This window comes from Cnephaeus nilssonii (assembly GCF_951640355.1).
Source record: "Cnephaeus nilssonii genome assembly, chromosome: 16".
Classification (NCBI taxonomy): Eukaryota; Metazoa; Chordata; class Mammalia; order Chiroptera; family Vespertilionidae; genus Cnephaeus; species Cnephaeus nilssonii.
Genome location: NC_137087.1, coordinates 10,520,478 through 10,532,584, shown reverse-complemented (window position 1 = coordinate 10,532,584; position 12,107 = coordinate 10,520,478). Strand labels below are relative to the sequence as shown.

The following is a 12,107-nucleotide window of genomic DNA, read 5'->3' as shown; positions in this document are numbered from 1 at the left end:
GTCTCAAGTCAAGGTTCATTTTTATGGATATGGCTATTCTACTGTTACAATGTCATTTTTTAAAAAGACCCTTTCCCCTTTGAATTGTCTTGGCATCTTTTCATAAATCAATTGACCACATATTTTTTGCATATATTCCTGGACTCTCTTGTCTGTCTATAAGTAGGCCAATATTATAGTGCCTTGATTAATATAACTTTATAATAAGTCTTGGAACAAAGAGGTTTAAGTCCTTCAACTTTGATTTCTTGGCTACCAAAACATCGTTTTGGCTACTCTATATCTTTTGTATTTCCACATAACATTTAGAATTAGCTTGTCAATTTCTTCAACAACAAAATTCCTCCTGAAATTTTCAGTAGAATTGTACTCAATCTATCTATTAACTTGAGGAAAACTGACATCTTAATATTATTGAGCCTTTCAATCCATAAACATGATGTGTCTCTTCATTTATTTGTTTTTTTTTAAATTCTCTCTATAATGTTTGGGTAGTTTTCAGTGTACATGCTTCATGTATCTCTATGTGCTTTATATTTTTGAGATTGTGTAAATAATAATTACTTGTTAATTTATGCTTATTTGTTGTTATTAAGTAAACATACATTTAATTTTTGTATCATCTATGATACAACTTTATATCATGCAAACTTGCTAGGCTTCCTTACTAGTTACACTAGCTCTTTGTAGATTCTATCAGCTTTTGGCATAGATAATCATGTTATCTGAGAATACAGATGATTGTTCTTCTATTCCAAAACTGAATGGATTTAATTTCTATTTTTGCTTATTCCACTGACTAAACTTCCAGTAAAAGGTTGAATAGAAGTGGTGAGAGTGTATGTTCTTGCTTTATTCCTGACTTTAGGGGAAAAGCAGTCAGTCTTTTACAATTCGGTATAGATTATATATATTCTTCATAAGTGTGATGAAGTTCCCTTCTATCCATACTCTCTGAGAATTTTAATCAGGAATTAATATTAGATTTTAAGTAAATTTTCCATTTAATCAATAATTAAATTATTTTTATTGACAGTTAAAATTGTGAATCACATTTATTAATTTTTAAAATATTAAACTAACCTTGAATTCCTTATATAACCCCCCCTTGGTCATGATGTGTTACTTTTAACATCTTGCTGGATTTGACTTCCTAAACTTGGTAAGAATTTTTGCATCTATGTCAATGAGGAATATATGTCTGTAATTTATTTTCTCTTATGTCTTTGTCTAATTTTCATATAAAGGCAATGTTGGCATCATAAAAAGAATGGGAATGTTTTTCCTTCTCTTACTTTCAGTGATTCTGAGATGATAGAACACAATTGGATCTAAAGGAATTCATCTTTTAAAAGATAGCATTTTCTCTAATTGAATTATTCTCTAACTTTAGTGTGCATGAGAAACACCTGAAGATTTTCTTTCTTTTATTTTTAAGCATCTCTTCAAGGAGAAGGCTTTTTAAAAGTATATATTTTTATTGATTTCAGAGAGGATAGGAGAGTGAGAGAGAGATAGAAACATCAATTATAAGAGAGAATCATTGATTGGTTGCCTCCTTCATGCCCCCCAATGAGGATCAAGCCTACAACCTGGGCATATGCCCTGACAGGGAATTTCACCGCGACCTCCTGTTTTATAGGTTGATGCTCAATCACTGAGCCACATTGGCCAGGCAAAATTTTCTTTTTAAAATATTTAATTTTTTCCATCACCATTGAAAATTTTATTTTTAATAGACATTTTTATTCAGAAGGTCCAAAATGAATCCTTAGTTGACATTTACAAAGAAAAACAAATATCCCCCAGTTATTCTGTTATAGTAGATCTGTGTTATGAGGGTTCTTAGTCTATTGGGTGGTTCTCAAAACATGTTTCACAGACTAGCAACATCAGAATCACCTGAGGATTTTTTTTTTAATGCAAATATTCTGCCCCCACTTCAGACCAACTCTGGGAGGGAAAGTAGGTGGCAGTCTGCCCTTAATAACTCTCAAGGTGACTCCAATGCAAGTTTGAGAACTACTACATTATGTTAATAAGAGCTAATCAAAAGGAAAAAAGGCACAATTAACTATATATTTTGTGTTGTACATTGAGATTATTTCTTTTGTACTGACTTCTTTTTGTGTGTGACATATATGAAAGATCTTGGAGTCAGGAAGGAGGGAGGGTAAGTCAGATGTTTGAGTAGTGTGGAGCATGTATGGATAATCTGTAGTACAATGGAGAAGCAGGCTGATGAGATTGTTAGTCTCTATTGGATGTCTGCTTCAGCAGTGTGATTGTCAACCTTTATTGGTGTCCACTCCCAATTGTGCAATCTTCTCTCCAATTCTGAACTGTTCAAGGTAGAGGGGTAGAAAAGGCAGTTTCTTGGATTTGTACACAGTTATTTTGCCAAATGAGTGAAGGGGAAGGAGAAATGGATTCAGTAAGTGAGGGTATTTGCAAGAGAGTAAATGACTGTAATCATGCACCAAAGTCTGTATGCTGTATTAGGAGAGACATGAAGACAACACGAGGACAATAACAGAAAGAAAGTTCTGAGATCTATGGATAAAAGGTCTTGATGAGATGGAAGAACTGTTTCAGTCGACATATTTCAGAAAATGAGTTGGGGATATAAGTAATAATGGCTGAGAAGTGAAATGCTTTTTTAAAAAATGAGTTCTGTTGTTTTTATGCGATAAGAAGCTATAAGATATGATCTTGATAACAGCGATTGAGATAGTAGAGATGCCAGATCATAGGTATTGAGGAAGTCATGGAATGGGTGAATAAACATTCACATACATATTGCAGTTCTTTTTCATAAGTGATGCCAGTCATAATAGTGGGTGAATGACAGCCAAAGACCAAATAATAAATGCGGTGGCATCATAAAATAAATTAGAAGTCATCACTGGCACAGGAAGGTTCTGATGGACACACATTTTGTTTCTGTAGCAGATTATTTTGAACCCAAACATCATTTCAAAAAGATATGTCCCCCATATGTCCTAACGTCATTCAATGTCTTTTGATAAGATGCATAACTGTGATATGTGAGTATGAGGTCTGACTTAGCCATGCAGATCAAAATGTAGCAATCAGCTGTCCTGCAGACCATTGCCAAGAAATTGCATGCTAATAAATTCCTCATGTTTTCCTATTCATGACAGGAACAAAAACGTTTGCTTTGAAAGGAGATACCAGCTTAAAAGTACAAGGATGAAAATCGTCTCAGCTGTGCCCTGCTAACATCCATTCTAATTTCTTTTTTTTTTCAAATTCACAGAGAGTGAAGAAGTTTATCAAAGGCAGGTGCTGTCAATTTCATGTATCATCTTTGGGATTGTCATCGTGGGCATGTTCTGTGCAGCATTCTACTTCAAAAGCAAGTAAGACCATTTCTCTCAACTGTTAAAAGGTTACTTCTCAGAGGAAGCACTTTGTCTTTTTTAAGTTCTCAGTCTTTGCTCCCGACAGAGGGATCTTGTAAAAATGGGCCCGTCCAACATTTAGAATGACTTAGAATCTTTTGTAGACTGTGGTGAGTGTACTAGTATATTCCACATTTGCATGTATGTGTGTGTGGTTTATCTTTGATGCACATAACTACCATCCCTCTCTGTGCTCATAAAAACTCTACCTTCTTTGCACATTTTGATTACCTGCCAGGATTAAAGTCTCAACATTTGCCTGTGACTAAGGAGCTAACTCTTGTGACCAGAGAGGTCACACTGCTGTAGACCTAAACATTATCAACCAGGATCTATTGTTTTTCTTTAAAAGATCTACATGTTTTCTTTCATAGTGTTTTTATCTGATACTCATAAAGGTTTTAGCCAAATGTGAAATATGAAAAATTAGAAAATCTATTTTAGTTCCCCAGTTGGTATAATATCTTGAATATGTCCTATACTTTTTTGCCAAGAAACCAGACCTTCTGCACATAAAGGTACTTATTTTTTACTAATAACGTAGGCTAAAGTATATATATATATATATATATATATATATATATATATATACAGCTATGTAAGTATATATGTCTATCTACATATATCTTTATTTTAAATGAACTTTGAAAAAGCTATTTTATTTATGATATTAGCAAAATATGCACTTAAAATAGGAAATATGAATAAAAATACTATATTTTTTGCTTTCTTGTAAGGCACGTAGGCCTGAATAAGTTGGCACCAATTCTATTCCTACAGCTTGTTGAAATCCAAGCCAAAGCTTAATTGACTTTCATTGGACATATATTTTTCTATCCATTTTTTCTTCTAAAAATGGACCAATTTCCAGATATAGTCTATTATACCTGTCTGCATGTATGTTGATTTGCAAAAAATGGAAACTCAGGTCTGAATCCAGAATTAGTAACTATTATTTTTTAATAAACTAGTTTAGATTTTCAGAATTACTGTGAAAAGAGTACAGAGAGATTCCATATACCCAGACTCAGTTTCCCCTGTTATTGTCTTACATTAGCACGATGCATTTAATATTGATACATTATTACTAACTAAATTTCATACTTCCAGATTTCTTAGTTTTTACCTAATGGGCTTATTTTGTTCCAAGGCTACATCCAGATGCCACATTATATTTAATTATTATATCTCCTAGGCAACTCTGGGCTGTGATGTTAGTGGGTTTTGTTTTTTCCTTTTTTTGTGTTTGTTTTTTTATTGCTCATTTTATTTTTTAAATTTTTATTGAATTTATTGGGGTGACATTGGTTAATAAAGTTGTATAGGTTTCAGGTGTTCATGTTCATTTTAAGCACTTATTCTTTGTCAGAGACACTGAGCTTTTCATGTATTATCTCCCAATTTTTACAACAATTGGAATTGTGTGTTATTGCTGCATTTTTTAAAATATCAGGATTTAATTTAAAAATATTAAGTTGTCAAAGCCATACAGTAGAAAATTGCAGATGGAATCATTTTTTTAAAAATGATTTTGATTATTTTTCAATTATAGCTGGCATACAATATTACATTAGTTTTAGGTGTACAGCATAGTGATTAGACATTTATACCTTACCAACAGATGGAGTCTTTGAAGTTGCACTGTTCTAGTTTCAATCACATGCTTTACACAAACCACATTGGCTCATATAATCCTTTCACGGGGTGGTGCAACTGCTGGGGGTGAATGAGGAATGCCCTGCTCTGGTGCAACCCAGAGCTCTTTCTAATTTTATTTTTCTAGGGAGGCTACACGGCACAGTGGCTGTGATTTTACATGCGTTCAAATCTTCAGGCTGCCACTTGCTTGTTATGAACTATTAAGCAAATTACATCCAGTCCTTTACCCTTGATTTTCTTTTTTTTTCTTTTTTTAAAAAAATATATTTTATTGATTTTTTACAGAGAGGAAGAGAGAGGGATAGAGAGCCAGAAACATTGATGAGAGAGAAACATCAATCAGCTGCCTCTTGCACACCCCCTACTGGGAATGTGCCCGCAACCCAGGTATATGCCCTTGACCGGAATCGAACCTGGGACCCTTGAGTTCGCAGGCCGACGCTCTATCCACTAAACCAAACTGGTTTCGGCTAAATAGCCAAAATATATCTCCCTTCTAGAATGTGTTGAGGATTAATGGGATAATACTGTCAAAAGGACACCATAGTGTATGAAAGAGTAAGTACTCAGTGGGGCTTGCTCTTGTTAACAGCCCCATTTGCCACTCTGGAACTTAGGGGCCAGGTAACCCCAGGCGAAGAGAGCGCCCTGGAGGAGGGGACAAGGCGGTGCAAGGTTCTCCGTGCTTCTGCTGTGCAGGAGAAAGAAATTGTGTATTTAACAATAGCAAGTTATTAGGAAGCAGTGCTTCATTGTTATTTTTAAAGTGTGATTTTTAGTTGTACCACATTTAAATGGAAGACTGATGATCACACTCACAAGACTGGCGAACAGCTGGGTTACTAGGGCCTTCCAGTTCAGGGCGGCAGTGGGCTCTGGGACACATCCTATGGCTCAGTGAGCTGTCCATTGTTTAATGGAAACCTGTTCAATGTCAGTTTCATCCTGAGCCAATGGAGGAACACTCTTCCGGAGCTTGCCTTCTGCCTGCCCAGCTGGGACAAGTTTTCATTAAAAACAAATAAATAAGAAAATGTGAGAAGAATAAAGTGATAATAAAAAGTGAAGCCTTTCCCCGGTGGAGTTATAGTTCTCATTAAGAGTATATTTCTTTCTTCTGTACAATTTCCAGGCATGGTCTTCCTTTACTGCCACATCCCACACCAGGCATCTAATCTATATAGCTGAGGGCAACCTGCATTTTTATAATACCCTGACCCAGTATTCTCTGTGCTGATTGCTGGAATTCCAAGTCCCCTCCCAAACCCTTCATCAGACTCCACCTTGACCTTTCCTCACTTTCATAGATTAAAGTTGTTTTCATGTGTATACTTTCTTTACCTCATCTTGAAAGCCCCAAGTTCTAGGATTGTAGGACCTCTCTATCACTGGTTTCCAAATAAATTCACTTGAACCTCCATCCTGTATACCAGGATGTACTATTTCTGGTGAGAGAAAGTCAGGAGTTACCAAAAAGCTCACATTCTCTTGGTCACTTCTTTTGTAATCCCCATTATCCCCCAAATTCCATCACTCTGGTCCTTTCTCCATTCTCTTGTCACCCTTGTTATGGCATGACCTCAGCAGATAGAATATTATAGCAAACTGTTAGCTGCTGAGGTAGAAGTGACGAACACCTTCTTGGATTTAGAAGATATTCTAACTGAATTAACTAAAACCCAACGATTCTGAAGGACCCAATGGAAGAAATTCTCATCACTCCCAATAAATCAATACATTCCCCACGTAGCTAATAGAACTATTAGTTGAGCCTTTCAATCTGCCTGATATGGCTGACATGCAACTATACATTCTCATAGGTTTTCTTTTTACTTTCAACTCGCCTGGGTAAGGAGGGTGAGCCTGGCTGTGGGAGTCCTTGGCAGACTTTGGAAATGCAGGACGTGATTCAACTCTAAGAATGGGAGGGGATGGGAGAGGAGGTGCTCCAGGAGCAAAGGCTGGACAAATACTGATCACAACTGGGAAGGCACAGGAGGAAAACAAGCGGGTGCTCCTGGTACAAAGCAGACATTGTGGCAACTGCTCTGACCATCGGTGGTCCCTCTCTGAAGTAAGACATTGTAGGCCACAAAGAAAGCCTCGTAAGGACAGCAGTGAATGCCCTGGTCTGCTGCTACGATGCTCTTCAGTGGTGAAGGGCTTAGTCCCCCAGTTGCTAAAACACAGTTATGCTAGTAGTTACTTTTCTCAAGCACATACTCTGACCTGAGATGGACCACAGTTGGTGACGGTTCAATGTGAGGCTCTGAAGGCCTAGACTTTCACCCCAACATGCGGTGCAAGGCCATGCCAGTTCCAGAACTCGCTGTGGGATTTACTGAGATCTTCATGGCATTCCAACTTCTCCTTCAGTCCGGTCCTCTTTCCTTCCCTTTGCTTCCACTGGTGCCAACCCGAAGAGCCCTCCCTAGTAAGAATCCTGCACACTCTCTCCATCTCAGTGTCTACTTCCCCAGGAACCCCACCTGCGACATTGCAAATGTTTACCAACACACTTGTGACATCAGATACGCCACTACTTACTTTTCCTTTCCTTCTGAAGAATTGAGCCAGAGAAACTTAAAACTCAGTTAACTATGCAATGTTGATACCGACATTGCTGGCTAGTAGGGTTCCAGTGTGCAATGCCTGCATCTGGTCTTCCCCAGAGCAGTTCTCATGATGTTGCAGAAGACCAAGAAGTCCAAGGACGCTTCTGAGGAAGTAGGAGGGACACTGTTTAATACGCCAGCGGACTCAGGGAACAGCCTTCCAAATCTGAGTGAAGGAACACGCATGGGGCCCTCCCTTATATCTCCCTCCCTGTGCTCTTTGTCCCACAAACATAGATCATGCTTCTGGTTCTTTTCTCGGGCCTTGCAAGAAGGCCCCCAGGTGTTGGGGGTCTCCAGGCCATATCTGGTGGTCTGGCCTGGCGTCAGAGTTAGGAGCCCTCCCTCAGGGCAGTGTACTGTCCACAGTCCAATGGCCTCTGTAACCGGTTCTGCAAGACCAGTATCTGGGAAAGAGGTAGTGACTTAATTATAGGTTATCAGGAATGTACACTGAGCTTACTGGCTTGGATTCAGATCACTAGCCCCAAATATCAGGGCTACATTGGAATTAGCCCTTTTAGCCTCCTCAATGAGAGGGTTGATGGTACAGCGATCATTTTCCTCTGTTGGCAGTTACGGGAGAAAGGATGAAAGAGCAAAAATGTGTGTGCCTGGGAAAGGGCAGGGATGACAGAGAAGGAGGCAGGTTCACAAAGGAAAGCCCATTGATTCTGGAATATTAGTGAGTCGGGACTTGAGTGAAAAGGAAGTAAAGGAAAGTAAATGATAAAAGGATTTAGGAACTGTTCTCAAACATTTTATAAACACAATTCCTTCAGAAATTTATATTTCCCAAACACTGAATTATGGAGTCACTGTAAGATAGTGTTTCTTATATTTAATTCTTAAGAGAGTAAGCCCTCTCACTGCTTCATGATGAGTTACTCAGGTGGAACTTTCTGATCTCCCATTTGCTTCATCAGTGAATTCCTGATAGGATTTCTTGACTATGATGTGCTTCTAAAAATGCTGATGTGATTGATTTATTTTTAACAATAGGCTACAGATTAGCTGTTAGGAAGTAGATAAATAATTACAACTAGATTAAAGCAATTTAGAGCACTGGAGATAAAAGCCCCCCAAATAATTGAAAAGATGAAAGAAATATTTAAATAGAGTGCATCACACTGGTGTAAATTCAAAAGAAGCAATGGCACTCAGAACCTCCAAATTCTGTGGCAAATGCTGAGCTATGCGGTTCATGCGATCTTTTCTTTGTTCTCTGAGCCAGTGTTCTAATTCCTCTGCAGCATCTGCCCGTACACGCCTGCTAACTGGTGAGCCTGGGAGGAGCTCAGCATTCCACATGCGCTCTCACGTTTAGTTTCCACAGGATGCATAAAAGATAGCTTTTACAGACTCCATTTGCAGGTGAAGAAACTGAGGCTCAGAGACGGTTAGGAAATTAATCTCTTTTGATTTAGGAAATCCAGATGAAACTGGAGGGTGGCAGAGCTGGGGTGCAAGTCCCAGCCCCTCTGAGACCTGAGCCCCAGCTCTGCCTGCTGGAGGCTCCCTGTGAGGCCAGCGCTCTGCTCCACCAAAGCTCTGTCCTAGGCAGGGCCTTGGGCAAGAGGAGGAGTTCATGGCAGATGACTCTGCAGAGGTTTTTTGTTTGCTTGCTTTTGTTTGCTTGCTTGTTTTATTGGTGCTGAGTCTTCTGCTGATAGGTAATTGCTGCAAAGCCCTTGGGACAGAGCATCTGTTGCATCTTGCTGGTATAGCCAGCCCACATATGCAGGCAGGAGTCCTTTATTTGGAGTCCAAAAACTGAGAGTAGGCTCAGCCTTCCCTCTGAGAAACTGTGGGACCACGGGCAAGTGCCTTGCCAGTTCTGAGGTTAAGAGTACGGAATACGTGGCCACACTGCCTGGGTCTGCATCCAGCCCTATAGCACTTCCTGGCAATGTGCGTGTGGGCAAATAATCTAACTTCCTGTGCCTCAGATTTCTTATCTAAATGGGCACAGAATTAATGCCTCATCACACAGAATTATTGTGAAGAATAAGTGAATTGATAGATGGAAAACATTTAAAATGATTTTAGGCCCTAGCCGGTTTTGCTCAGTGGATAGAGCATCAGCCTGTGGACTGTAGGATCCCAGGTTTGATTCCAGTCAAGGGCACATGCCCGGGGTTGGGGGCTCAATCCCCAGGAGGGGGCATGCAGGAGGCAGCTGATCAATGATTCTCTCTCATCATTGATGTTTCTGTCTCTCTCTCCCTCTCCCTTCCTCTCTGAAATCAATAAAAATATATTTAAAAAATAAAATGAAGTTTGGCACATAATAGGTACTATTTAAGAGTTAACTGTTTTTGTTAGTTACAAAAAATGTTGATGACAACAATAATGAGCTGGTTCTAAACTGTGAAAAAGAAAATATACACTCATTACGGTACACATGTCAGTCATGCAATTAAGCTACATACGCTTGACTTGTAAATATACAAATGTAACTTTGTAGTATGTTACATGTAGGTGGCTGTTAGGTCTAAGCTTCATATTTTCCACTGGTCACTTCCTCAGAAGATTTCCAATTCTTTGCAGCTGACCGCTCAGGGTGAGGGGCCCCTTGCATCCATGAGGGCAGGAACCATCCATTACGTTTCTGTCCACTTTTAGAACACCCTGGGTGTGAGTCCCTGGAGATGATGGGCAATGCCACCTTCTCTCCAAATTGGAAGGCGTCCTTGGTAGAGTTGAAAATAGGGAAGGATTCCCTTTAAAAAGAGAATTAAACTGAGTTTCATCTAGCTTTAGTAAATGACAGATGATAGGAATGAATGAAACAAACAATATGCATAGCATACATATATATACCAATTTATTCATTTATTTATTTAAACCTGCAGAAAACAAGCTAAACAACTTCAAGAGCAGCTGAAAGAGCCGCAGAATGGTAAAAACTACAGTCTCAAAGCATCCAGCACAATGGCAAAGTCAGAGCACTTGGTGAGGAATCATGTCCAGCTGCAGAATGTAAGTTACCGGTCTCTGCATCTCTTCCCACAGCCCTCCTCAGTGCTCCCAGGCCAGACAGGGGTGGGGAGCCTGTAATCAGACTTGTATGTGTATTTTTACAGTACTTTGGAGATTTTTTTTTTCTTAAACCATTTTGCAGTTCCATGGGTGCACATGAACGCATACATGTACTGGATAAAAGAGAACAGTTAAATCTCGGTCTGGATTACAATAAGTAATATAAATTCGTCTCTGGAAGCAAAGGGAGCTTCAGTTGTTTGTTCCATAATCACTTACTGAACCCTTACTTTGTGTCAGAAATTGTGCTGGGCACCAGGGATACAGTGTTCCCTGACATCTGGCAACTTATATACAGTAAAAAATACAGACACTGGAATCAGGGATGTGTGGGCTGAGATGGTTGCTATTGCAACAGAAATTGGAGAAGGGACCAAAGAGGAAAGGGGAGAGGGGTCAGGTGGAGGACGCCTCTTAACAAAGTCAGGCTTGAGCTGAGTTTTGAAGAATGTGAAAGGTTCACCAGAGAGTCACAGTGCAGAGATGGAGCAGACAGAAACACCGAAGTCATGAATCCTAAGAACGCACCTCCAAGGGAAGGGGTGTGAGAGAAGGCCAAGGTGAGAGAGGTGGCAGGTGGGCGTTGTGGACCCAGTCAGTACTTCTAACAACTTGAAGTTAAAGGCAAACTCTTTGAATCTTACATCTTTCTAAAGGAGTTTTCATCTTTTCTGAGATATACTGCAAAATGCTGAATCAAAGGCAAGTGGATACCGCCTAAGACATGCTGAAATATTTCTCTCAGGGTAGCAATTCTGCCCCCACACAAGGTTGCACTTCCTGATTCTCAGGCACAAAATGAACGAACAGAGGGCACAGTAAAAATCTAGTATTTGAGAATAATAGTCAATCACCATGACACATTCCACCCCTCCAAATGCATAAATCACTGGGAATGTGTACATCATTTGTGACTCCAAGATATCATTACCCAAACAGTTACCATTTTGCTGGGCATAACAGATGTACTTAGATGTTTAATGTGGATTCATAAATCAGGATTGCTTCCCAGCAAAGTTTTATTTAACTTGTAATCAAGGCTATGTGTAGAGATTGTTCTTTTCTGAAACAGAGAGAATGCTTTTGCTAATGATTTCTAATGAGTATCATCCCACCACCCTCAAACAAATGCAGTGATGGAGGGCTTCAATTCCTTAGCATCTGGACCTGTCAAAGATAAACAAAGCCAGCCACTAGCTCAAATAGTAGAGACTATAATCAGTAATATACTACTGCATTATGGAAGAGGGTCCAGTGTGAACTGAACTCAACTTCAGTTTGTTCAGAGGTGATTGAGTGGTTGTTGTTTTTTTTTGTTTGTTTGTTTGTTTGTTTGTTTTGTTTTGTTTAAAATATATTTTTATTG

At 39.1% G+C, this 12,107-nt stretch overlaps 1 protein-coding gene across 5 annotated transcripts in view; it reads left to right on the top strand.

Moving 5' to 3' along the window:
• The window catches only part of NRG3 (neuregulin 3), a gene marked incomplete at both ends in the record, with an annotated part of 1,054,567 nt that overhangs the window by 1,018,622 nt on the left and 23,838 nt on the right, over positions 1–12,107 (top strand). For all 5 annotated transcript variants that reach the window (XM_079793948.1, XM_079793950.1, XM_079793947.1 and 2 more), the window contains 2 exons: positions 3,281–3,383; positions 10,555–10,681. In XM_079793948.1, coding sequence (XP_079650074.1) covers positions 3,281–3,383; positions 10,555–10,681 — 230 coding nt within the window. The remainder of the gene's footprint in view (positions 1–3,280; positions 3,384–10,554; positions 10,682–12,107) is intronic.